Source organism: Chrysemys picta, chromosome 4 (assembly GCF_011386835.1).
Source record: "Chrysemys picta bellii isolate R12L10 chromosome 4, ASM1138683v2, whole genome shotgun sequence".
Lineage (NCBI taxonomy): Eukaryota > Metazoa > Chordata > Testudines > Emydidae > Chrysemys > Chrysemys picta.
Window position 1 is genome coordinate 9,330,015 of NC_088794.1, and position 27,401 is coordinate 9,357,415.

Consider the following 27,401-nt stretch of genomic DNA (forward strand, 5'->3'; position numbering starts at 1 on the left):
TCAGTTCATTTGTAGGGTAAAAAGGACAGGATCCAGACAGGACATCCATCCTCCTCTCACTCCCAACGCTAAAGCTAACCACTGTAATCTTACTGTCTTGGTCTCTCGGGAGCACCCAGCATGGAGAAGTGATGATTTACTGAATGACTTGTTTTCGGTAGGCATCGCACTGGCTGAGTTAGACAACATGAACTCTTCAGAGCAGATGGTAGTGAAATGTGCGGCTATCATCGGGCTGACTTTCACGACTGAGCTGCTGCTCCACATCCTTCCCGAATGGACCAAGAGGAAGATGAATCAGACGCTTGCAGCCCTGGTGGATTCCCACATCTTCAAGTGTTTTCATAAAAGAAAGGACTCCCAGAAAGCACAGTCACAGGAAATGCACTCCACAGAGTTACTTGTTTGCCCCGGGACGGTGAGACCAATTGGACAAGTGTCAGGTACGTGGAGCTGGCCAGAGACTGGGGGCATCAAAGTGTGCTGAAATCCCACTGCTCCTTGTCTGTGTTCTTGGTGATCTTTCCAGAGTGCTCTGTGAATCCTTCTTGTTAACATGCATAAAGTGCAGGGGCTGTCTCTAGTAGGAAGGAACTGTACAGATCATTAGATTTTTTTTGTCTGTAGTTTTTAGTACTTTCTTACATCTTAAATGTATCTATTGACAGTCACAGCCTACACAATGGAATCTCGCATCACACTTTGAAATAAACTCCTGAGAAGCATCTGTTTCAGGGTAATCATCAATGCCTTTTTCTTTAAAAAAATAAAGGAAAATTCTGTACAAAAAACTCAGCTGTTGCAGCATTAGGAATGCTATTGTAAATGCATTCAAGTCACTCCTGCGGTATCTAGAGAGAGACAGTTGGGTCCAGAGGATAGGGAACTGGCCTGACACATACAGGAAACCTAAGTTCTACTTCTGGCTCTGCCACTGACCTGCAAGTCACTTCAGCTCTCTGTGTTTCAGTTTCCCGTCCCCCACTTTTCTGACTCATATGTAGATTATAAACTCATTGGGGCAGGGATTTTCTTTTATTACGCATTTATGCAGTCCCAGGATAATGTAACCCTCATTTCAGTTGAGATCTCTGTTGAATTACTTTAATACAAACAATAATAACCATGATGTGGCAGCATATACATTAAAGCACTAAAATATAGTCATTCGAAAACCCCTAACATACTGTGAGGACGAACAGAGGTCAAAACGGGCTGGTATGAGCTAATATGTCTTACCTGAATTTTTTATTTTGTTCTATTCTCCTTCTACCTCACCTAGATTCCACCAAACTCTCCCTACAGTGTCTAAGAGCTTGTCTACACACAGATTGGCACAGCAATCACCACTCATCTTTTGTTATTTCACATCTTTTGTTATTTCGGTGCAAGTCTGGCACCAACAATAGCAACAGGCGTGAATTAAAGTGGATGAGGTTATTTTGTCGTCCGCTGGTGTATAGCCAAGTGGTGATAATTCATACAGTGTGGAACTCTGGCCCAAATCTGGTGGTTGAGGAGCCTGCTACATCCATGGCTAAGGACTGAATTTTTTAGCTCAGGCAGTAATGTGTCATGCTTTCAGATCTGGTGGTCCTAGGTTTGATCCCGACCACCCCCAGGGCCGTGTTACACCTTTAGTGTGGACAGTTGCATCAGTGGCTGCAGCAGAAACAGAGCCTTGTGTGCTCAAATGCTGGCCTTGCTGAGAGGGGATGGATAAATCCACATTATCTTTCAGATATCCGCTCTTCTGTTTATAACCTAATCAAGCAAGAGCAGCTGGTGATACAATGCAGCGTCATGGCGTTTTGCATGCCAATGCTGCAGGAAGCGGCCTACGAGTGCTGGCTGAAGAGACAGAAGAAAGCCTTACATCTGAAGTGTGCGCGCTATCTAGAAGGGCAGGCTCACAAATGCAGACGCTGCGGAGAAGGGGACTTCATTTCATTTCACCGCCACGCCGTGGAAATGATGCTGGAGAGCATCGAGTCTCAGGAAAACATTTCTGAGCAGCACCAGGAATACCCATTCAGCGAAGCAGCCTCACTGATCATTTGCACAACCCTGAAAAGGCTTGAGGGTCCTTCATTTGAAGGTAAATGGAAGCCCTTGTTTCCACAGCACTCCCCAGACTGGGCTCCCCAAGGGACCATGCTGTCGGGAGGGGGCAGAATCTTACACACAGGCCTTTGCTCGCTGCTGCAGAGACTGGGGCTATGCAGGCAATGCACTGACTGCACAGTCCTCAACGCAGCTCTGCGTCCCAATACTTCCGCGTTCTCTGAGACATGGGGCCTAGTGGGTGTGACCAAGTGTACCTCTGGGCATCTTCTGCTCTCAGCTGGTTGGATGCACCAGACACCTTTGCCAAGTCCCTTGCTCTCTTCTCCTTCACTTCCAGTAGCCCTATCTGCTTTGTATCCTCTCCCACCCTAGGGGAAATCTATCTGGAAAGGCATCCTGGCCCCCTTTCCAGGCTCTCCCAATCCCCTTAGTTTTTCCTATATCCCCACTCTCTACCCCTCAACCCCCACATATGCTGTAACCTTTCCATGCCCCCTCACATTTCTGCTCATCCTTTAGGTCTGGTGTCAGGAGCTGAAGGGTAGGGGAACGTCAAGGACTGTGGTGGGGGCAGCATGGGGCTGTGAAGGAGTTGTGAGAAGCAGGCAGAGGTGTGGAGTGGAAGGACTGTGTGCAGGGAAGGAGGCTATGTTAGCTGGGCTGGTAATATGTGAAGGCGGAACCTGGGCTGGCCCAAATTCTGCCTTCAGCTACAGCTAGACACAGGGTCTAAGGTATTCCACAATTCCATGGCTGCAGGGTTTGCTGGGGAACTGAGTCCTTGCCCCAGAACTGTTCTTCATAATCTGAATTTTCCTGTTGGAACAGATATGTTTATAGGCTTTCTGATGATGGAGAAAATGGAAACAGATGCAGTGTAACCACCTGAGTCTGCAGAGAGCCTGAAACAATGGCTTTGAGGAAAAATGGCTGAGAGAGGTGTGATCTGTCCCATTCATCTCAATCAGGACCCTGTGGACTGTTTCAGCAGCCATAGAATTTTCCAAGGAATTCACCCTGTTGGTGGAATTTGGGAGTTCTGCTGCAGAATTTGGTCCACTGCAAGCTCTTTGAGGCAGGGACCTTTTGTTCTGTGCTTGTACAGCCCCTAGCACAGGGGGGTCCTGATCTGTGGCTGGGTCTCCTGGACACTATGGCAATGCAAATAATAGTTGTTCCACAGAGCACAACGGGCACTGGCTGTGTAACCCCCACAGGTAGGGCCCTACCAAATTCACGGTCCCATTTTGGTCAATTTCACGATCATGGGATTTTAAAAATCATAAATTTCATGATTTCAGATATTTAAATCTGAAATTTCATGGTGTTGTAACTGCAAGTGTCCTGACCCAAAAGGGGGAGTGGAGGGGTCACAAGGTTATTGTAGGGGGGGGGTTGGTATTGCCACCCTTACTTCTGCGCTGCTGCTGATGGGGTGATGCCTTCAGAGCTGGGAACCTGGCCAGCAGCTGCTGCTCTTCGACCACTCAGCTCTGAAGGCAGGGCAGAAGTAAGGGTGGCAATACTGTGACCCCCCCACACAATCCTCTTTTGGGTTGGGACCTCTACTTTGAGAAACGTTGGTCTCCCCTGTAAAATTGGTGTACTTTTACCCTATACTGTACAGAAGACCAGATTTCATGGGGAAGAAGGGATTTCACGGCCCGTGATACGTTTTTTACGGCCAGTAAGAACTTAACCTTTAGAGTTTTGTCTTTTAAATGTTTAGATTTTAAGTGCTTTTGGAGAGGGAACATCTTTGTAGTCTGTGTCAGTATAGCACCTAGCACAATGGCCCACTAGCTTCCGCTGGCCACTGCCATGCGGATAGTGATGAGAAGTTGTTCTACAGCTCTTTATTAATATGTGTTTCTCTCTCCGATTTGGCAGGAATGGAGAGAAAAGCTGTGACAGCCGAGGCTTCCCTAAGCAGCACGTGCTCTCCTGAAAGTGTCCAGATGACAAGTGAAGGTAAAACGTCCCATCAGATACAGAACTCACAGTAACCTGGAGGGAATGAGGCAAGACCATCACACTCAAACCCAGGGAGCTGCGGAGAGAAAGAGGGGTGAAAAAGGAAGTGGCTGAAAGGGGGAGAGATTGAGTGAAATAGTATGGGTGAAGGTATGAGACAGAGCACAAAAAAGAAAATGAAAGAGGCAGGTAAATTATTGGTATGGAGAGTGGAGAAGGATTCAAGGGCAGTGTAGTACTAGTAGCACATACTCACCTAGTGGGCACCCCTCATGCTGCCTTGCACAGGGTCCTTGTCTCTGGCCTCACCTACTGGGCTCACTCCCTGCCCTTCAATGGCCTTTCTCAGGCTTCCTCTTCGCCCCTTCTGGGTACGCTGTGGCATGGCCATCTGACCAAGGCACATGGAAATTTAAACCCCTTTCAGGGATAACATGAAGAAGTCCAAATGAAAGTCCAATCAGATCTTCAAACTAATACCTCTTCTGCAACCTCAGGGTCCACTGTAGTTCCCTTGCTGGCCCTGCCTCAGGACTTCTCCTGCAGAGGCCTAACCCACTCCTGTAGAGTTCTTCCTCTGGTGCTTCCTGTCTGTTAACCCTGCTGCTAGGGCTTTGCTCCATCAGAAACCGGTGTCCACTGTAGTCTGTCCCCACCTGAGCACCCTCAGTCTACTTAAAATGTCTTGCTCTGCTTCCTCTGGCCAGGAGGCAATTAGTTAATCACTCCCAAGTGTGGAGTATGACTAATTGGGGTTCTTTCCCTTGCCTTGCAGGTGATGGGGAGAAAGCCCCCTCACAGGCTTTTTTGCTGCCCCAAGCAAAAAAAAATAACAAAAACAAACAAACAAAAGAAAACAAACGGGGCAGCAAAAAACGGCAAAGCAAAAAAAAAAAAAACCTGCGGCGTGGCCGGAGCCAGGGTGCAGGGGGACTCCCAGCACTGCAGATGTGCCCCGGGGGGGAGGGGGTGGCCGGAGTGGAACAACAACAACAAAAAGCGGCCGTGCCACCCTAGGATTGGGCGGATTGCCGCCTCGTACAATCTGCCGCCCCAAGCACGAACTTACTCGGCTGGTGCCTGGAGCCGGCCCTGCAGGGAGCAATTGACTATGGCCCAGCCCCTCAAAGGTATTTAGGCATCTAACTCCCATTGATTTCAATGGAAGCTCGGTGCCTAAATACCTTTGAGGCCTAGTCCCCTGAGTCAGTACTGAACCAGTGCCCTACCATGGTGCTAGGGATTGCTGCCCAGCTGGAGACTTCCCATTGTTCAGATGAAATGTAAACTTGAGCTCTGTAAGATCCTACGGCAAGTGAGGCAAGAAGAAGGATCCAAGCCCAGGTGTTCTGATCAAGTTCCAGTTTGGGTCATTCCTTTCAGCCTGCTTCAGTTCAGGCAGTCTGAATGTTGAAACACTGGCTCTCTCGAAAGAATGCTGCTGGTCACAGTACAAGTAGGAAAATATATGCAATATGTACCAAACCTATTGCAAATAATTTAAGAGAAGAGTAAGCCTACTTCAGTGGAGTTGGCCTAAAGTGAATTTGACCTAGTATGTTAATTTATGAGAATGTACAGCTTTGCACAGATTCTGCGAAAGAACTGGACATTTAGTTCTTAATGAAAAGAGGAGTTAGGTGGATTAAAGCTACCGTGTGTGGTGGTGTTTTGTGATAATAATTAAACCTCTCTCTATATATTCTCCCCTACACCACTGAGCTGTTCATCGCACCAGATCTAAGAATGTAACAAATGAAGTAGGGGCATTACGCTTATTGTGGTAATAAAATAGGGCCAAACAGGGCACTGAAAATACAGTAAAACTTCCTACAGTATTTATACAGTGTCTTTCAATGGCGTCATGTTTTACAGTTTATTTAAACATGGATTACTCACCCACCAAGAAATGCAGCCATCTCTGGGGTGGAGTACTGCAACTACTCTGTGTCAGCAACATTACCCACCAGGGTGTTTTAAGGAGTAGGGGGGAAGGAATAACCATTTCAAATGACACTCCAAAAAGTGTTTATGAAGCCGAATGTACATTTCCACAAAGAAATGAGGTCAGGACATCACGGTTGCCACCTCTAACTTTTGAGAAAAGTGCTATGAAATCTTTCATGACCATGAATGGTCAGTACCTGAGTTTCATATGTCATACAAAAGACAGTCATACTGTGCTGGTTGTGGTCCTTTTGCAGAAAGAAATGAAGGGAGCGTTCAAGTCGTCATGTACAAAAGAGTACAACAGAAAATGGCTAATGTCCAATGGCAAGTCTATTGGGATGGTAGCCACTTTCATGGAGGCAGCACTCTCTTTCTCAGCTGCAGACTGCAGGTGGGGTCACGATGAAAGTTCATCACACTCTCTTTCCAATAAGCAAAGGCAGGTGATGGCTCTAAGGTTGCTTTTCAGAGGAACTTTATTCTTTGATTCTTTTTCATGTTGAGCGGGTGCACCCTTGACTAGGATCTCTGTGTCCAGGCAACCATCTCCTGAAATTTTCATGATCCCCAATGCCAGTAAAGATTCTTCTCTATGTAGGCAGCATGTATGAGAACCATTTGTCTTGAACAAAGGATGTGTGCAGCAAGCACTCTAAGATATGCCTTCTCCCTTGTTCTCTGAATTTCAGACATCACTACCTCTACTTTCTCCAAGAAGTTAGAGTTATTACTTCCACAAGACATTGAGAAAGGTAAATTCAAGCTTATCTTCCTGGAATGTAACAGACGAGCCATGGGTTCTTTTTTAGACTCAGTCAGTGCAGCAGTGAGAAATTAAAGACCAAATTCATGCTTGACTATAACAGCTTCTAACCCAAACAGAACTGTGCTTGTCTAGCTCAAATCACAGCTTTATTAGATATAGGACTTCCACTGATTTCAATGGGGGTCGCATCTTTGTAACGGAGAGCAAAATTTGCCTCCTCAGCCTCATATATTAGCCTGAAAAATTCAGGAATGAAAAATACTGTTTAAAAGAAAGCAACAAACAAAAATAGGTGACTAGAGGGAACTGAATTTCTCCCCCTTCCCTCTGACTAACTAAGGCTATGTCTACACTAGGGACCTTACAGCGGTACATCTGTACCCTGCAGCTGCACTGCTGTAAGGTCTCCCGTATAGCCGCTCTATGCTGGGGGGAGAGAGCTCTTCCATCTGCATAATTAAACCACCCCCAACAAGCAGCGGTAGCTATGTCGGCAGGAGATGCTGTCCCACCAACATAGCCCTGTCCACACCGACGCTTTTGATGGTGAAACTTATGTCAGTCGGGGCGTGGTTTTTCACACACACCCCCGACCAACAAAAGTTTTGCCAACAAAAGTGCTAGTGTAGCCAAAACCTACAATGCTGCACTGAAAAGAACCTTTAACCGTTTGATGAAGTGCATTATGGACTAACAGGTTTGGGCAAAAAACCCACCCAGTGGTTCTCAACCTGCGGCCCGCGGGCTGCTTGTGGCCCAATCCGCACAGAGCTGCGGCCCATGTGACATCCTCAGGGCCGTAGAGGTAGTATTGGATGTGGCCCACATAACACATTGTGGGCTACATATGCAGTTCCCAACGGTAAATAGGTTGAACACCACTGGGTTCGATCCTATACTGGTGTAAGTGGGCAGAGCTGTGCTGACATCAATGGAGCTATGCTGATGTACACCAGCTAAAGATCTGGACCATAAAGAACATTTCTGAGAGTAGTGGGTGTTTCTTCTCCTTAAGCTATCGGCATTTGGAGGATTTCTGGGTGGGTGGGATTCTTCCCATAGGGTTACCATACGTCCGGATTGCCCCGGACATGTCCGGCTTTTCGGTTCCCAAACCCCCGTCCGGGGGGAATTGCCAAAAAGCCGAACATGTCCGGGGAAATACCGGCCGGCACTTCCTCTCCCGCGGCTGCTCTGCTCCTCCCCTGACTCAGACTTCGGCTCTGTTTAAGAGCCAAGCTGCCCGAGCCAGCGCTACCGGCTTCGGGCAGCCCCCGTGCCTCCGGACCCCGAGCCGCCGGCCGGGCACTTCCCTTCCCGGGCTCCAGCTGCTCTGCTCCGGCGGCGCAGGGTCTGGAGGCAAGGGGGCTGCCCGAAGCCGGTAGCGCTGGCTCGGGCAGCTTGGCTCTTAAACAGAGCCGAAGAGTCAGGGGAGGAGCAGAGCAGCTGGAGCCCAGGAGGGAAAGGGCCCGGCCGGGGGCGCAGGGTCCAGAGGCATAGGGGCTGCCCAAAGCCCGAGTGCTACCGGCTTCACGGGTTTGCCGGGCAGCCTCCAGACCCTGCGCCCCCGGCTGGGCGCTTCCTCTCCCGGGCTCCAGCTGTGCTGGGGAAGCGCCGGCTGGGGGCGCAGGGTCTGGAGGCTGCCCAGCAAACCGTGAAGCCGGTAGCGCTTGGGCAGCCCTTTTCGCGTGGCTGGGAGGGAGGAGGGGGAGTTAGGGCAGGGACTTTGGGGAATGGGTAGAGTAGGAGCGGAGTTGGGGCAGGGCTGGGGGTGGGAAAGGGGCGGGGCCAGGGCCCCGTGGAGTGTCCTCTTTTTTTATTTTTTAAATATGGTAACCCTATCTTCCCATTAACGGTGGCCTTCGGAGTTTCCTGGCCTGGTATGTCACACACTAAGTCTGCAGTGAAGACATTTCCTATGTTATGGAATTTCATCTCATTATCTTAGTGCTAGAGAATGGTAAAAAGCGGCTCTTAGTCCAGGACATATGATGTTGCATTGAACCCAGTGGTTGATTTTCTTTCCAGAGACTGAAAAGGCACTAAAGAAACACAAGATGTTGCCAGAGGCACTAAAGAAACACAAGATCTTGCCAGAGGAAAATCTTAAGTATGGGAACAAGGTCTTCATTCACCAGACCACTTTACAATGAAATAGATTCCTAGGGGCTCCAGAGGTTGTGAGTGGAATATATGCGTTTGGCTGCTACCTGTGGGGGAAGACATTACCTGATGGGGGGCAAGATACCCATGGAGACTGGGAGTTTGGAGGGTGTGAAGGACTCTCTCAGAATGGAACATCCCTACTGTCAGGGCCCCATGCATTCCATGGCACAATGGGACTCCTACCTTCTACAGCAGCATTCATTTACGCCAGGGGGAGGCAACCTATGGCACGTGTGCCGAAGGCGGCACGCGAGCTGATTTTCAGTGGCACTCACACTGCCCGGGTCCTGGCCACCGGTCCGGGGGGGCTCTGCATTTTAATTGAATTTTAAATGAAGCTTCTTAAACATTTTAAAAACCTTATTTACTTTACATATAACAATAGTTTAGTTCTATATTATAGACTTATAGAAAGAGACCTTCTGAAAACGTTACAATGTATGACTGGCACGCGAAACCTTAAATCAGAGTGAAAAAATGAAGACTCGGCACACCACTTCTGAAAAGTTGCTGACCCTGATTTACTCTCTCTCTGGGAAATGCCCTTCATTCCCACTCACTCTCCCTCCCACCCCCCCGTGGCTCATAGCTAAACATTCTTGCAGTAGAATTTGTTTATTTTCAACAGTCCAAGAATGGATTTTTCATTACACCCTCTGGGTGGCCTGGCTCCACACCCCAAACCTTAGCTCCTGCCCCAGCCTGGCCCAGAGCCCTCTTCCCCAATGGATGCCAGGGAAGTGGGAAGCTGGGAGCTGGCTTAGTGGCTCATCTTTTCAGACCTTGGCTGTTGTACCATTCTTCAGCCTGGTTAGCTCACCAACCTGTGTTCCATGGAGTTGGTGCTCTCCCTAGTCCCTGGCTCTATGGAACCATGCAGGGAGCGTGCACTGAAATAACTCTCTGTTGTGGGGAAATCTGCAGAGCCAGAGGTAGCTGCAGGCAGGTCCTGGCAGGTCAGGAAGATAAAACGGTGAGTGCCTGAATGCAGCAAACCAGTGAATTCCATGGCAGAAATGGTGGTTTCTGTGGCATCCTGGAAAAATGGCAACTTGTGCAGCCATGGAAGATCAGAGTTGATGGAGCCCTGGTTGAGATGGATGCGGCAGAACACACTCTCAGAATGATGGTTTCAGGCTCTCTGCAGACTCAGGCAGGCATCTCTCCATCTGTTTACATTCAATTCACATTTTCAAGGTCCTGCTCGGGAAAGACAGATAGTCATGAAAGCTGCATACTGTCTGGGCCAGCTATGGTTCACAGTCCTGCTGCAGATGAGCCAAGGGCAGGAGATACAGATTAATCAATTAGGTCACATTTCTTTTCTATCCAAAGGAAGGTACTCAGGCCTGCTTACAAAGTTATCTTGTAGAGCCGCTGTTCAGTCAGGTACATTTTAGCCAACTTTTGTGCTTCGCTTTCTCTCTGGCGTGTTAAGAGACAGGAAGCTCTCCAAGCTGAAATGGTTTCGGTTATTCTGTTTAGGAGGGATTAGGTGCTGGTGCTGTCAGAGGCGATGGAGTTCTGTCTTCTCAAGCGAGGCAGGGAAAGGGCTGCCTGCATCCTGGCCAAAAGCACAGGGTGCCAAGGCTGGCTAATGTCACAGGCTTGTGCCGTGGGCCTGGGTTCCCTCCAGAAATCCTGCAATGACGTCTGCATCTCAGCTTTCATTTTTAAGAAATCTGTTTCCAGATCTTGCAAAAAAAAAGAACTTGAAAAAACAGAAGGGAGAGTAACTGATGCAGGGATGTGACGTCTGCCTGAGTCTGCAGGGGAACAGCAGCCATTGTAGCTAGGGAGGATGCTGCCTGAGCCCACCCCACAGCAGACAGGGCAGGGCCAAGGGAGAAGTGGGGCTCTGCCATGTCTGGTGGAGGTGGTGGTGGGGAGCATTGCCACATGTCCATCCTCTAGTGGCCACAAGACCCCATGTGGGGGTGTGCCAAGAGTCGCAGATTGCCTTAAACTTGCCCTGCATAAAGGAATACCATAGTCTTCCTCCAGAACAGTGCCATAAAGGCACAGGAGGGGCTAGGAGTTTAGGGACAGAGAGCACCATCCCCTGGGTCACAAGAGCAACATAAAAACAGCACCAGGGAATTAGAACTGTGAATTCTGCCAAACCCAGATATACAAGAAAGCCTTGTGACATGGGAATCCTGCCCCTTCTCTGCCATCTTGTCTCCGGCAGAGCTGAAGAGATAGAGAAGGCGTTTCTGGAAAGGCTGGACGAGATCATTCATCAGTCTGACAGGGATTGGGAGAAGATCAAGCGCTTGGGATCCTGCGAATGTGAAGACATCGTGGAGTCTGTCTTTGTGCCCCTGGCCCGGCACTGCATGGCGATGGGAGAATACACCAGAGGCTTGTATTACTTGTTGGAGTGTGCAGCGGCTTACTTACATCTGTCAAACAACTACATGGTGAGCTGCTTTGCTTCCTTGATCCCATGCGAGTTCACGTCCTTTCCGTTGGTCTCTCTTTTACTTCTCGCCATATTAGCAGGCTACCCCAGATTTCATCTAGGAACACACGTTCTTTGGTTCTTTCAGACTGGTAGTGTTAGGCCCTACATTTTCCTTGCCTCTCCTTCCTACTTTGCTAGAGACCCTGAGCTGCGGCGCAGGATTTTAATGTCACAGACATAGCACATGAGAGGTTACAAGCATACATACAGTTTAATATTATTACCCCTTTTGACCTGAGCTTTAAGTCAAAATTTGGGATCCTGTGGGTTGTTTCTGTTAGAAGGAAAAACTAAGTCAGCCATTTCATTGATGCAATCCTCTTGATTTACAAGGAATGTACATAAAGTTCTGTTTCCCTGAACACTGTAGGACTCAAACAGCTGGAGACAGTTAATTGCTCACAGATCCAAGTTTCTTTCGAGACAGCACTCTGCCCCAACGCTCTCGCTCTTGCACCTTTTTCTCAGGGTCATGCTACAAGTCCTTCTGTGGCTCTCCTGGCTTTCTTCTGCCTTCTCTGGGTCTTTCTGTGGTGTTTCTCACCCACACACGCCTGTGCAGTCCAGTCAATCCCAGCCCTGTGTTTATCAGACTCCCAGGAAACTGCTTAGGTCACATGGATCAACTCCTGCTCCAGCTTTGCCCGTGGCCTGTGTTTTGGGGGGAGGTTCCTATTGCTTGGCTGTCTGTTCCAGAAAAGAGCTGAGTGCCTCACACATTTGTCCAGAGTGAAGGCCAGCTCTCACATGCACCAGCCTCAAGGTGGTTTCACCCAACCCCCAGTATAGTGAATATAGTAGTGGGAGGGGAGTGAGGAATGTTTAAAGGCATGGTGGTTTAGGGCACTAGCCCCAGTCCTCTAGAGGCTGGGGCACAGGGGGTGGGGGTGGGGAGGATAAGGAGATCATTAGGGACATGATTTGGGGAGGCCCATCATAGTCTCTCGGTGACATTTAGTCATATGACAAAAATCATCATATGAATTAGCAATCTCTACCATGGAGAGCTCATGGGAGAGATAGGGTGCTTCTAGTCAGAATTAGAGTGTGTTACCGAGCTGTGGAAGGTGCCCACAACTGGAATAGCCTGGAGGAGGCGGTACGCAGGTCAGGAATAAGGTCATTGGCAGGGCTGTGGGGGGGAGTGAGGGGGGGGTTGAAGGGTGACTGGGACTCAATGCCATCAGTCCTTCAGTACTACATTTCCTCCATACATTCAGCCAAAGAAACCCATGGGCATTATGTCCCAGCTCTGCAGGCAGCTCCTGGGTTACTCCAAGAGGAAAGAAAGCAATGTTGCTGTCCTAGACAGAGTGAAGAGAGCTCCCTTTGCTTTGTGGCTTGATTCACCCCTGTGTGAGCACAGCTAGGGTGGCGAAGAGACGGGATGCACAGCCGCAGCTCCGTGATTCAGTGCCATGTTGCCCTGGCGTGCGATAGCTGCATGAGGGCAACTCTAGCTTAAGCTTCCAGCAGTGGAAGATCAGGCATAAAGCTTTGCCATGACCCCATTCTGCTCACACCTTGCCCTCAGAACACTCCCTCCTTCCTCTGCCACAGGGTGTGGGAGGAGGGGGGCAGGAGACACATTGCTGCCTCCACCTGTGCAGAGGGGATTCTCCCACTGGCCATCTCCTGCTGCTTGCAGTGGCCGTAGCAGACCAGAGAATCCAGCCGTTTCTCTTCAGCTGGTGGTGGGGTTGGAGAAAGTGTGCGGCACAGATGGTCACCTACCCTTCTCTGTGGTTTGTTTTGCTTAAGGCCTTTTGCAATTTGAATACAGCAGAGAATCTGATCAAATCGGTGGACTTCAGAGCGACTGTAATTAACCAGTTTGAGGAAGCTACCTTCTACAGCTTGAAGAGTGAGGTAAGGAGACAGCAAGACATTGAGGAACCTCTTTATGTATCTGGTTGGGGCCATCTATGGAAGATGATTGCAGGTTTCCTGTGTCTCCCTCCGATGTCCGTAAAACCTCATCCGAAACTAAAAGTCCAAACTACTGGATGGGCTCGCATGCCCCCTTTGCCTTAGGTGGGGCCACTGAGTTGCCTCTCACAGCTATCTTAAATGAGGAGTGGAGGACACAACAGTTTCAATGAGGTTTAACCCAACCCACTCTCTACTCCCCACCTCCGCCCTTGGCTCCAGCATTGATGTCATGCTAGAAAATGGCAGCTGAGAGCCCCACCATTTCGGAACATGCAGTTGACTGATAACAAACGGTCTTTGTCTCACTCTCGCTTCCCCTCTGCAGGTCTGTTATAACATGGGCCAAATGAATTTGGCAAAGACATTCATCAGGAAGGCTTTGATTTTATTAAACAGAAAATTCCCATTTACCTTGATTGGAGTCTTTTTTAAGACGCTGATGGAAGAGTCAAAGCACACGTCTCACCAGAAGAAGCAGCAATTCTTGTATAGTCGCAGTAAAGGGTAAGAAGTAGAACTGGAGTAAAACCAAGTTGGGTGGATTTTACTTTAGTCTCTGGTTGTCATTCAGACCTCGATCCTGCAAACGCTTAAGCACATGCTTAATATGAAGCATGTAACTTGCATGCTTCAAATTAAGCATGTGAAGAGTGGGGGTTTTAAAAAATGGTGTTTACACACTGTAGGGAAGAGGGAATTACAGATATGTGCATTCCCAATGGTACAGTACTTTAAAGCAAGGCATTTATTTTGGAAAACAGGAATCGATTGCAAAGAAATGCATTTGCTTTTGAGAATATTTTTATACTCCCTGCTACTGCTGAAGGCATTATTTCCAAATGTTGGCCTGTCCTTGCTAACCAGCCTCGTCATGGGAATGCTCATATTTCAGTCTGGGAACAGCGCTTCAATTTACCCGTTTGTGATAAAAATGGGTGCAACATATGTAAACAAGTTTTAAGGTTTTTATTTGCACTATAAACAATCTACTTGAACAGTACCAATGCTTTAACAGAATGTATTCTACTGCATGGCTGCGTAATGTGTTTACGAGCATTCTTTTAGGTTGTGGAGCAAGAAGTCATCATCTTAGTGGTTCGGGGATGTCCTAGGTGAAGGGGCACCTGAGATTAGGAGAAGCTCTTTTGGGAGCCATGGGCTTTGGGGCCAACAGGGGCAGAGGGAGCAAGGAAAAGCATCTGGTGTTATGGAGAGACCCTTTGGGCCGTGCAGGATAGTGTTGCTGGGGATTCAAGCAGAGAGAGAGATGAGGCGGTGGGGGTATCAGCATGAGGGGCTGGAGGTACCCAGGAAGGGGAGATATCAGAGTGGGGTGCATAATGGGGGAGGTGCTGTGGAGGGGGAAGCTGGGGGAGATGAGGGAGCCCCGGTGGAGGGAGGCAGTGGTGGAACAGCAGGGGAGGGGTTGGTGGCAGAGGTCAGTGAGGCAGCCCGGGGTACCAGGCGGTGAGGGTTAAGGCAGTGGAAAGGAGGAAGTGCAGAGGTGAAGGGTTAAGGTAGGAGGGGAGAAGGGGAGCCTGAAGATGGGGTGCTTGGGGCTGAAGGTGAGGTAGTGTGGACAGGTAGAAGTGATGGACAGTCCAGCAGGGGGATTTCAGGAGTGGGGAAAAAAGTGAGCAGGAAAAGGCTGGATTCCAGGAGCGGTAGGTGAGGCCCTGAGGGGTGGGATGATGGAGTTTGGGTTGAGGCACCAGGGGGGAGTCGGGCTGTCTCACCTTTCCCCCAGGAATCCCCAACGTACCTCATCATATTCCCCTGCTGCTGCCACCCTCCTCCTCTGCTCACCTTCTTCCCCATCTCTGCTGGAACCCCCTTCCTGCTGCCGCAACTCCCCCCTTCCCCCCATTACATTCACCTCTTACAGCCACTGGTGGGGGAGATGGACAGAGTAATTCTCTGCCACGAAGCAACCCTCCTTCCTAGATCACCAAAATGTCCTAGCACAACTGCCTTTCATCCGATACCCCTCAATAAAACACCCAACACTTACTTTGGCCTCCCCCTACAGTGTCCCCAGTGGCAGGCTCCCAGCCTACACTGCAGCAGTCTCCAGATGGTGAGCTGAGTTTTCATCCTCCTTCCCGCTCCAGGCTTCTCTCCATGTGAAATCCGTCCAGACTCCCCAATAGCCCTCTTGTTCTCTCTGCCCCAAACAGCCTCCCACCCCAGTCTCTTTCCTCTCTCCCAGCCCTTCCGGCTTCTCTTTCCTTCCCCGAAGATCACCAGTCTCTCAAGCTTTTCTTCACAACATGAACCTTGTTCTTTTGAAATAATAAATGGCAGCCAAGGGTCTCCTGTGATCCCATGACTCCAGGAGCTGGGGCTTTAGGGAAAATGCCATCTATCACGAGAGTTGACAGCATGGCTTTCCCCATATCCCCCTCACAGCTATCCCCTGTGATGCTCCCCATAACTGTGCCCCCCCATGCTTGCGGGATAGTGGGGGAGAAGCGTCTGACCCAGCCAATGGTGCTCCCTCATGCCCTGGCCAAGCCCCTCCTGCTCCCCTCTGCTGACAGAGCAACCCCTGCTGGCACAGGGCTACAATTGCTAATCCCCCCTGGCTGGAGCCTAAAAGCTGATCTGTAGTGGCCAGGGAAGGGGGAGGGTTCTCAGCATTGCTGCATAAAGCAGCCTCAGGTTCTTCTGTGCTGCTCCCTTCTGCAGCCAGCCAACGTGGGGGAGCAGATGTCTCCCGTCCTTCCCAATGCCCACAGGTACCCTCAACCTCCCTGCTGCTACATCCATCTCCCCCACAATGCCACCCCTCCGTTGACTGACCCTCCCCCAACTGGTACCCCATCATCCGATTGCTACTTCTTCCTTTCCCCTTTCCTGCCCCTGGAATCCTCCATGCCTCCTCTCCTAGGAGGAGGAAGAAATGTCCAGTTCAGGATCCCTCCTCCTCCCACCGCTACTCTCTGTTTAATTAGTAGCAATAGTGAGATCTTTGTGCTGCTGTGATCTGCTCTGGCTAAAGATGTGTCTCTTGTGTGACAGGGAGAAGAAATTAGCTTTCCTGTACCAGCAGGGCCACTGCCTTTCCTTGTTGTGGCAACTTTTCAGCCTGGACACTGCTACAAACAGCAAGAAGTTCTGTCACCTGGCAGCACTCATGAAGGTGAACTCAGCAGAGGAATCAGAGGATGAGAGCCAGGTGGGTCCACCTTCGCCACTGGGAACCCTCTCCTCCTGCCCCCAAAGAAGAGGAAGTAACTAGCAGCACTGGAAATAACTGTGGTGACAGGACACATCCTGCCCAAAGGGGATTGAAGAGTCCTGACTGTTATGGAGCAGATGTCCGATTTCAACAAACAATGGGTTGACCTGTAAAAGCTGGCTTTGGATAATCATCCCAATGTTCTGATGTTTTTCTGAACCTCATTCACACTGTCTAAGCCTCTGGGGCTGGAAATTTCATGGAAAACCAGCTTTCTTGTCAGATTTCCAGCATGCCTTGCTTCTTTCTGTCTTGGCTGGTAAAACATGCCCATGGTCTTCCTTGTCATGTTGCAGCACTTCTGCCTCTGGTAAGAACTAGGGAGGCAGAGATGTGGTGAAATGACAAACAATTAAAGTTCACTGAGCTTTTTAAGCCTCCCAAAAGAGTTGATCTGAGGTTCAGTTTCATTTTTTTTATTGTAACAGTTTAGGTTGGTTCTGATTTTTTAAGCTATTGCTAATTTCATGTACACTAGTTTATATTCTGTGTCTGTACAACACCTAGCACAGGGGGGGAATCCTGACTGGAGCCTTTAGACATGAGCATAATAAATGTTAATATTAATAATCCTAATTTTTTTTAATGGTCAGTGTTGTAAGAGAAAAAGGAACAAAGAAATGTGGGGGTTTCTGGTTCATCCATGTGTCCCTTTTGAGCCTATACCAGATAACGATTCAGTCAACAGTTTCAGGCTCTTGTTTTTTCTTGTTTTGAACATTTCAGATCATTTCATCCTATTCGGAATTCTCACTCTGCTGCCAGATGATGGGTAACCAAGATAAATGGATGAAATATGAGCTGATGGCCATCCAGCGTAGCTCTCACCTCCGGGTTATCGGAGGAGGGCTGTTAACAACAGTTAAATTAGCACAGTCATTGGCCTATATGAAGCTCTGCTTGGGTAACCTGCCCTTATCTATTCAATTAGGTAAGTCTGCTTTCATCGTATACTGTGAAGAGAAGGTGTCAGTATTAAGGGAGAGACACTTAATACATTTGTTTTCTCCACAGGCTATCGAGCCCATGAAATGTGTGTGCGTCTGAAGAAACCGAAGCTGGACTATCTGGTTCTCTGCATGCTCTTCAAAGCTCTCTTTCTGAGCACCAGGTATGATGCAAATTTATGTTCCCATATGGATGGGCTAAGGAGAATGGTGTATGGAGAAGAAATCTAATAGGGAACTGTGGGAGGTCGATGGAGACACAAGTATAGTAAATATAAAGAAATCCCAATGACTTCAGTGGGCAAGGCATGTGGTTACAATGACAGAAGACAGACCAGTGTCTCTAGGAAATGTCTCTAGGAAGGACATCATGTTTAAGGCCCTGTATAAATCAATTTTTTTTAAAAGAAAATTCCCGACAGTTTGCAAGGAATGAATTTGATAAGTACATTTGGTCAATTGTAAGGAAAAATATGTAAAAGATCACGGTTTGGGGGCATTTTCTCGATTTCCATGTCCTCCACAAAAATGTGATTTACACAGGGCCCTATTTATGGTGTCTGACCTCATGGCTGACCAAGGAGGAGATGGAGGGATAATACTGAGCCATACCTAACAGCTCTTAATGTGAATTACTATCGATGATAACAATGTGCCCTTGACAGAAAGAGGTGGGAGGCACATTATGAGGGCGACCAAGGACCTCCCTGGTTTATAGAGCCAGGAAGTGAGGAAGGATGGACAGGCTAAGTTTGGCTTTTTGCTTTGGTTGGCTGGTACTTTTCTTCTGAAGTGAATTTCTTCCTCATGAGGAGGCAGTTTGGATCCCCATACTTGGGATGCAGGTACCTCTGTCACATGGCTCAGAAGTGTCAACTGGAGTCATGTGGCAGCCTTATTTCCTCCCACCCCTGGCAGATTAAAAGACTGGTCTGTCTCTTATTAGACATCAGTCTATGAGAACTCTCTCTGAGCCACAGTGGCTTCCTGAACACACTTGTTCTCACAACTGTTCCTTCTGCTGGGGCATGTTTGTCTGTAGTAATAGGTTGGCCACCTGGCTTCTATATGCACTGCTCCTGGTGCTTTTCCTTGTCAATGATCAGCTGGAAAGGCAATTAGCTATCCACAGTGGACCTTGCAGACACTTATATGCACATAGGGATACTTTGCGCACCTGGGAAGGACCACAGTGGAACGTCTCTATCCACTCAGTGTCTTGTCAGGCATCCTTGAAGCCCTTCTCCATAAGCTCGTTGACCAAAGATCCTTGGAGAGAAAAATAGGATAGATATATGAGTGGAATGATGGATGGGAGGATAGAGAATGAGACATGGAAAGAGGAAAGGAAATAAAGGGATAGGGGAGAAACACCTCAGAATAAAATGAGTCGTGCAATAATTCTCCATGATGTCTAGGTACCAAGATTGTGTGCAAGTACTGAGCTGGCTGGAGCAGTTGGCTGTTGTGGAGGAGACAATCATTGCGATGGCTTGTTTCTTTTCTTACTGTTTAGAACTCTTGCTTTATGCTGGTAAGTACTGGGTAATGAGGACAACAGATAAAGGCGTGCTTTGCAGACACTCCTGGACAGGGACGGTTGCCATGTCAACACTGCCAGAAAACGGTGGCGCCATTCTGGCATCTCGTTTGTGGTTAAACTGCAATTGATATGCTTTTAAAGAAGAGAGCTAAAAGATTTAACAGAAAAGGGGTTGTAGCTCCGATGAAGGGATGTTGATATCTGTGTGAACATTGACGCTTTTGGGATATTCTCATACAAATCTGGAGCCTTATACTGGGAGGTGGGAGGTTGTAAAGTTGGCCAACAAGGCTAACTGGGGTTCTGCAGACTTCACGCAGCCGGCATGGAGGAATTCCCCTCATCTCTACCCCAGTCACCCTGCTCCTTTTAGCCCCCTGGCACTCTGCACATCTAAAGCCTTGTGTACACTTAAAACCTTTGCCAGTATAACTATATCAGTATGGCTGAATTGGCAAAACCCTGCTAATGGAGATGCTGTACCAGTTTATACCAGTTTTGTGAATGACATAAACTGTACTGGCAAAAGTCCTTTCTCCGCCCAGTATAGCTGCTACGTGCTAGGGCTTTGGCTGGCACAGCTATCTCATTAAAAAAATCACTCCCCTAACTGACTTAACTAGGCCGGTAAAACATTGAATTGTAGACCTGGCCTAAGGTCTCCAGGACCACAGCTCCCTTCGTACAGACTTCAGAAAGCCCACAAAGTGAGGGGACTGGGTGAGAACAGGGGGGTTGGCTGGGAGATTAGGTGGTCACTTCACACCACCTTACAGTGGGTTTCCTGAGGTCTGCAAGAGGGGAGAACTCCCTTGTGAACCTTTGATTGGCGGTGGGAAACCTTTTTCTTTGACAAGTCTAGCCTCTCTACTGATCTGACTATGCTGTGAGCTCTGCTTCTGCATGGGAAAGGGCTAGAGACTTTCCTTGCAGTGAAAGTCTAGGGCTCCAGCAATCTTTTTATATGCAACACCAAGCTAGCCAGTGTAGGAATGTCTGTTCCTTGGAGTATCTGTTAAACATGTTTAATAACATATTGTAGGTTACTCTCACAATCGTGCTCAAAGGCAGTGATCTGCTGAAGCCAATTCTCTTTGGGTTTTGGGTTGTGGTTATCTGTTTTTTCCCCCTACAAAAGTGGCAAAAAAGTTGGAAGAATTTGCAACTCTCTTTTTGCTCTATAGTTTAAGGAGGTCCTCTTTCAAAAACACCTTTTAGAAAGAGAGGGATGGATAATGGGACTCAAGTGGCAACCTTCCTTATGGAAGGACTGCTGCTGCTCCACAACATAGGAATTGCTTTGCCCATCCCTGCATTGCATCCATTGTGGAGAACAAATGTAACTCACACACCTCCTGAGCATAGGCATGCACAGCCCATTTCATTAGGGTGCGCACCCAGTGAGCCCCGTCCTAGCCCCACCCCCACCCTGCCCCCATCCACTCCCTCCTACTTCCCGCCCCCTGACTTCCCCCCTCAGAACCTCCAACCCCCCCTGCTCCTTGTCCCCTGACTGCCCCCCAGGACCCTACCCCCTACCTGTCCCCTGACTGCCCCGACCCTTATCCACACCCCCGCCCCCAGACAGACCCCCAGGACTCCCATGCCTATCCAACCGCTCCCCGCCCCCAGACAGGACCCCCAGAAATCCCGACCCATGCAACCACCGTGCTCCCTGCCTCCCCCAACCCCTCTCCACACCCCTGCCTCCTGACAGCCCCCCCCAGAACTCCCGACTCATCCAATCCCCCACAGCTGCTTGTCCCCTGACCACCCCCTCCATAGACCCCCCCACCCTAACTGCCCCCCCCAGGACCCTCCTTACTCCCTGTCCCCTGACTGCCCTGACCCCTATCCGCCCCCTGACAGACCCCAGGACTCCCATGCCCCATCCAACCCCCCCTGCTCCCTGACTGCCCCCTCCAGACACCTCCCCCAACCCCTAGCCACCCCCCCAGGATCCCACCCCCTATCCAACCCACCCTGTCCCCTGACTGCCCTCACCCCTTATCCAACCCCCCTGGCCCCAGACCCCTTAACATGAGATGAGGCTCCTAGCCTCCCCGCGGAGCCAAACACTGCCCCGCGGGAGTGCACAGCCCCGGCCCCCAAAGCGCTGCGTGCGCAGCGGCATGGCTCCAGGGGAGGGGGCCCGGGAGCGCAGACCCTGCGGCTTGCCGCGCTGGGAGAGGGGGGCCATTTGCCCACCCCTGCATTAGGGTGTGCCTGGGCACACCCGGCACACCCCATGCGCACGCCTATGCTGCTGAGTGTGGTGTTCTGTCCCATCTAGTGGCACCGAGACCGCTTGGAGCGAGAGTATGAGTCTGCTCTACAACCTTAGCGAACGGCCATATGGCTTTTAGCTCATTCAGTAGAGGCTCATGCACTAAGCTCCACAGGTCTCAGATTCGATCCCAGCTGCTGACAATTGGAGTCTGTTGGTGTTACAGAAACATGGGCAGTTTAAAGTGGACTGCATGCTTGGGTGATGATGCTTTCATTTTTTCTGCCCGGTATGGGGTTTCTCCCCTTGCACTAGAGACCACTGATACAGAGCCTGTGACAGCCCCAAGGAGCTCAGTTAAAACTCAAATCTTGCAACATTTCTTTTAGACTTTCATTGAGCTCTGAGGATTTTTTATGCCAAGTGATTCAGCTACTTCCAAGATCCCTCTTGATGATCTTTGTACTTATGGTAGTTTTAAAATAGGGAAATACACCCCCACCAGAAGGGGAAACAGCTTCTCTAATGCAAATTTCTTTTACAGGATTTTCATTTAAGTCATTTAAAGAGTGCCTGGAATTCATACAACGCAATGAAAAAAACTGCATCCTTATATCTCAGAACAGCATCATGTTGGGGCTGTATTCATCCGTGGCCATTTGGTAATGTACAAAGTCTCCTCAAAATTGCTTTGCTGTGTTACTGGTTTACTCTTTATTTTGCCATATGGTGGGTCGGAATTCAGAAACTTTGGGCCGGATTCTGCCGTCCGTACTCACGTTGAATAGCTCCTTCGTCCATGAGTCCTGTTGAAATCAGTGTGACTACTTGGCTGATCAGGTACTTCTCAATATGAGTGAGGGTGGCAGAACTGGGCCAGTTCTACTAGAGGACTGAATGGGGTATTCATGAGCCTTAAGGCCACCTTAGCTGGGGGGGTGGCTGAAAAGTTTTTGTCATCATGGCACCTACCTCGGATGGATAATTTTAGGTCTAGTGAAAACATCTTTATTTTGCATTAAATTATTATAATCAACATCATTGTGCCTAGGAGTCCTAGTCATGAACCAGTACCCTGCTGTGCTCGGCGCTGTACGAACACAGAATAACGAGACAGTCACTGCCCCCAAAGTACAATCTAAGTTGGTGGTAATCATATCTCATGCTTTGCTGTGTGCATTAGGAAGAATTCCTCTGCCCATTGTATAGCACTGTGCAGGTAGCTAGATGCAGCGTGAGTTTTCCATATATGGGTCGGTGCCACTGGCTGGTCCAATAGTCCAATCCCCTACAGCAAATCTTATGTGGATCTCTCTCTTGGTGATCTAGGTTTGCCAGACTTCAGCAGTGGGGCAACTTCAAGGAGCCTTTTGAAAAGGCCAGAAGGTTGCTGAGGAGAACTAGCGCCTCATTCTTTGCTACCAGTGGATTCTGTAGATTCTTGGAGTGTGAGATCCTTATGCTACGGAAACACTTTGAGGAAAGGCCTGAATTGGTCCGGGAGACTCGTACTAAGACGCTAAAGGTGAGAGGGAGAAGGAGATGTCCACATTATGTGGAAGGACTGTAAAATGCAATACATCTGCAAATGGCGGCTGGATATCTCCTGATGGCTGCTAGACATGGAGGGCCTGATCCAAAGCCCATGTCAATGGGAGTCTTTCAATGGGCTTTGAATCAGGCCCACTGGGAGCAGCCATCTATCACGTTTCCCTGCACCCCTCTCTTTCAGACACTGGGCATTATGATAGGTCAGGATGGGCAGACTAGGGGAGTCCAGATTCGTCGTCTAGTGGTGTGTGGGTGGTCTGGTAACTGGGAGGACAATTGGTATTGCAGGCAGTCCGGGGCAATGGTTAGAGTTCTCGCGGGGGAGGGGTCTGTCGCCAGGAGATACAATCGAAGGGTTTGGGTTGGCAAGATAGGTAGGTGCAGTCAGGCAAGGCAGAGTCAGGTGAGACAGTACAGCAGCAAGGCAAGGTCAGGCAAAACAGCAGGGCAGCAAGGTGCTCCAGGCAGTAATGGCCTACTGCTCAGACAGCTTCCTCTTCCTGTTGGGGTCTTTATATAGTCCAGGTGCCTAGTGAGAAAGCTGTCAGTCCAGCCAATCAGGGGCCTAGCTGTTGTGGGGCTGTAGGTCTTTAGCACCAAGGCTGTCAGTCAGGGGTAGTGGTTCCGCATGCTGCCATGGCGCGGACACTGGGGATCCCTTTTAGGGACCCAATGGACTTGGATTCAATACCAGGGTCCTGACACCTGCAGCTCTCCAGCCCTGTGTATCTACTCAGCTCTACTAGCCTCGGTCTCCTCTCTTGAATTGCCTAGTTCCCTGTTCGGGCCCCTGCGATTGTTTTAATGGCTGTTCAGGTGGTGGGTTGGTTTTGAAATCCCTTCAGTGCTGCACTACACTCCGCATGAGCCATAACCAATGCAAAGCTATTCCAAGTGGAGGGGAAGGTTGATCATCATTTTGCTTCTTTCCAGTTGATTCATCCCAAAATCGATGGCAAGAATTGCAAAAACTCTTTTCCCCCCATAATACACTACAATGGAGAGGAGGGGAAATCCCCAGACAAAATGAAGTGCCCCCAAAGCATACAGAGACACTTCTATTTTTGGCATGGAACATGGAAACGGGTCAAAAGTGATGTTCTATATTTGTATGTGTCCAGCTGTGCAAGGGAGGAGGAGAGAAGGCATTGACATTTTTGCATTGTGCAGCTAGGTTTATTTCTACATTATAGAGTTTGTAGGGGAGACAGAGAAACTTGAATTTGATGCAATAAGAGGCAGGAAGCTAGTGGAAGGATTCAGAAAGTGGGGGCAACCCTTGATCAAACAGCAGTATTTCATGATCATAGCCCTTCAACGATATGTTTCCAGGGCCAGTAATTGATGCACATTTGTGAGGTGAGAGAACCATGACAGATTATTCGGACATTGTGAGGATGCAGAAAAAGATGCTATTAAGGCTGTGACAGATGTCCCCTCGTCCCCATCCCACTCACTTTGCAAGAAACATATCTTTAGGATCCTCTCAGAGTGGCCTCTGGCCAGGAGGTAGAAGAGAAATCAGCCACACAGAGGGCACAATTCCCAAAGAGGATTTGTCCTGTAGGTTGGATAAGAGACTATTGCAAAGCCAAGTTAGTGAGTGCTGCCTAAGTGCATGATCAAGACGAGTTCATACAGTCTGAATCTTCCTGGTTTTTCTCTCACCCCTGCTACTTTCTATCTCTCTGCAGGTTTCCTGTTTCTTTCTAGCTGGCTCTTCTCCTCGGCCATGCTGTATTCCTGCAAAGGGATCTCAAAGCTCTGGGATGTCATCCTGACATGACTCTCAATTGTTCTCTTGTTAGGACTTGGACCAGGTTCTCTCTCGATGCTCCACAAGCCCTATCTGTTACCCTCGGGTTTACCACCTGAAAGCCTACATCCTCCTGGTGTTGGGCAATGAAGAACAGAGCCAAATCTACCTATCCCAAGCATTCCAACTCTGTGACGTATATGGAAACCTCCTGGAGAAATCCTGGCTGGAGATCAGCAACGTAAGTCCCGAGAGCTGGTAATCTGAAAGCTCTTTCCTTTGAGCACCAGATGAGCTGGTCTCTGGGAAGGGATTTAGGATTCCCTAGAAGAAAGTGGAGCTGGCTGCAGGTCAATGGCTGCAATATAGATAAAGTCAAGGGGCAGGGGGGGGGGGCGGTGTTGTGAGGGCAAATGATCGAAATCCTGGATGGAGCGGGTGGGTACCTGCAGTAGGCTGTACCTCCCTAGCACCCCCTGGGGGAAAGGATGGGACCTGTGCCTGTGGCAGAGTCCAGTGCTGTTCATAGCCTCTGCCCCCTTGCCCAGGGGTAGGGGGAATTAAAGTAGCCCAAACAAACAGTTTGGGAAGTCAAAGAAAAAGAGAGCAAAAAAGGGCAAAAGTATCAGCCCTTCTCCTTTCTGCAAGGGCCTGGGTGGGCAAGGCTCCCTAGCTGTTCCCCCAGTCAGCATCCCCTGCTTCTGGGAGTCAGGGACCGCGGCACTGCAGTCCTGCTCCTTCAGAGTGCTGCCCCAAACTGAGCTGGGATCCTCCTTTTTAAGCCCCCCCGCCCATACCTAGGCTGGACAAGGCTTACAGCTGCACTGGCTTGAGGCTGGTTGTGCTGGAGGAGCTCTTTAACTCCTTCCTGACAGGGGCGGGGAACTGCCGCACCACTGTGACATACACCCCAAGCCCACCTAACTTCTAACTTCCACTAACATTTCTGGTATATTCTCAGACAGCCTGGGGCTGGCATGACATTTGGGGACGAGGCTTGGGGAGGAGCATGCGCAGCACCTGATCCTTCACCCTGTTGGGTACGTCCACACCCACCCCCATCATCAGAACTCTCCTCCAACAGAATGGAATAGAATCGCTCAAGGACTCCATTAACTGTGCTACTGCTCACCCTGCAGTGGTGACTATTTACAAAACCCAACAAATAGGCTCCCAGCTCTTGCCAGAGTTACTCTGCAGTACTCCTTGTCTACGCTACAGGGAAAAGTCGATCTAAGTTACGCAATTTAAGTTACGTGAATAGCGTCACTCAAGTCGATGTAGCTTAGATCTATTTACCACAAAGTCTATACTACGCAATGTCGACAGGAGATGCTCTCCCATCGACTCCCCTTACTTGATCTGGTGGCGTATAGGAGTCAACGGGAAAGCAATCTGTGGTCGATTTAGCAGGTCTTGACCTGCGAAATTGATCACTGATGCATCGATCGCCGTGCGTCGATCCCCCGGTAAGTGTAGACAAGCCCACATCTGCCAAGCTGGGGAGTGAGATGCAGCCTGAGATTTCAACCCAAGTGTCGCACTCAGTATTGTGTGAACAGCACTTATCTTGATGTCACTGGACGGTTCTCAGGGCTATGGTTTAAGAAGCATAAAATCCCATTCAAAACGTTTAACCGGTTTGGGACCATTTCTAGTACACACCCAACCATTCCAAAATAACATTGCTTCCTGCTCTGCGCCTCCTGGAACTTGTGCTTTGGAGAACATTTTGATGGAAGATCTAGAGGAGCATCATTTTTAGGGGCCAGTGGTTTTCTCTCTAGCGCAAACTTTATATTTGCAAAATTAAATCTCCTTTTCATGTTGTCCATGCGTCTGTCTACACCTGCCTGCCCATCATGGCTTGGTCCAACTTGTCATGGTTAACATAGCATCTTCTCCCTAGCATGGCCGTAACATGCTCCACATCTACACACACACTTGGGTTTCTATTATGCTATTGACTGTGCTGACCCACCTGTGCTTTGAGGTCGAGCCTCGGTCATTGTCAGTGTCATGGTGAGCAGAGGGCAATGTTGTGTTAGCCCAAAGAGTGCAAATGGACCTCCCAGTGCAATCCCATACGGCAGAGGAGGCCTGTCTGGACACTTGTCTGCATTCCACTGTCCAGGAGTCAGCCTCACCAGGACCCACCTACTTGTACAAACAATGCAGCACACGTGGGTGGCCCCTAGCTGCACAGTGCTTCCACAGTGGCAGGCTTCTTCCGGTGATTGATTTGTGATCTGATCTCTACAATGCCTCATTGGATCATCCGACCAGGCTGCCAGCTGGCCAGCACCGACATCAGCATGCTCACTGCCTTACAGACAGGGCCAGAGCCTGTGGTACCATATGATCACAGCAATCTGGGAAGGTGTATAGTATGATAGCATTTCCCAACATCTGGCAGAGATGGACATTCCCTGTACTGGAGACTGCATTATGAGAGCAATAGAGGAGAAGGCCTCTGAATGCCAGGGGGAAGAGGAATCTGATGAAGTGCTTCCTGAGACAGCTGCAGGTTCAACCTGGAGAGCAGGAGAAATGCCATTCAGATCTGGTAAGCTACTTTTTAGTTGTGAAAATGTACCAGTGGGGTCTGATTTGGATTGGGAAGGGAATGCATTCCCAGGTTCTCCTGAGTGTGTGTTTGTAAGAGCCCTGCACAAGCCACCCTTCCCCTCTTTCCCTCCTTCCTTCCTACACCTCCATTGCATGGTCAGTAGGTCCCAGCACACCCAGTCCCCACCCCAATTTCCCTTTCTTGACCCCACACCTTCTGGTTGCCTGGCCTACTGTTCCCAGTAG

At 49.3% G+C, this 27,401-nt stretch overlaps 1 protein-coding gene across 5 annotated transcripts in view; it reads left to right on the forward strand.

The window, feature by feature from the left end:
• Positions 1-27,401, forward strand: part of LOC101945592 (adenylate cyclase type 10-like) — a 105,721-nt gene that overhangs the window by 71,725 nt on the left and 6,595 nt on the right. For 4 of the 5 annotated variants that reach the window (XM_065594219.1, XM_065594218.1, XM_065594220.1 and 1 more), the window contains 15 exons: positions 162-443; positions 1,742-2,098; positions 3,958-4,038; positions 6,681-6,743; positions 8,786-8,867; positions 11,115-11,346; positions 13,152-13,259; positions 13,648-13,826; positions 16,344-16,500; positions 17,290-17,494; positions 17,578-17,674; positions 18,929-19,044; positions 21,825-21,942; positions 22,610-22,805; positions 24,640-24,828. In XM_065594219.1, coding sequence (XP_065450291.1) covers positions 162-443; positions 1,742-2,098; positions 3,958-4,038; positions 6,681-6,743; positions 8,786-8,867; positions 11,115-11,346; positions 13,152-13,259; positions 13,648-13,826; positions 16,344-16,500; positions 17,290-17,494; positions 17,578-17,674; positions 18,929-19,044; positions 21,825-21,942; positions 22,610-22,805; positions 24,640-24,828 — 2,462 coding nt within the window. Of the gene's footprint in view, positions 1-161; positions 444-1,741; positions 2,099-3,957; positions 4,039-6,680; positions 6,744-8,785; positions 8,868-11,051; positions 11,347-13,151; positions 13,260-13,647; positions 13,827-16,343; positions 16,501-17,289; positions 17,495-17,577; positions 17,675-18,928; positions 19,045-21,824; positions 21,943-22,609; positions 22,806-24,639; positions 24,829-27,401 lie in introns of all 5 variants that reach the window. The other variant, XM_065594217.1, reaches the window with a different exon arrangement.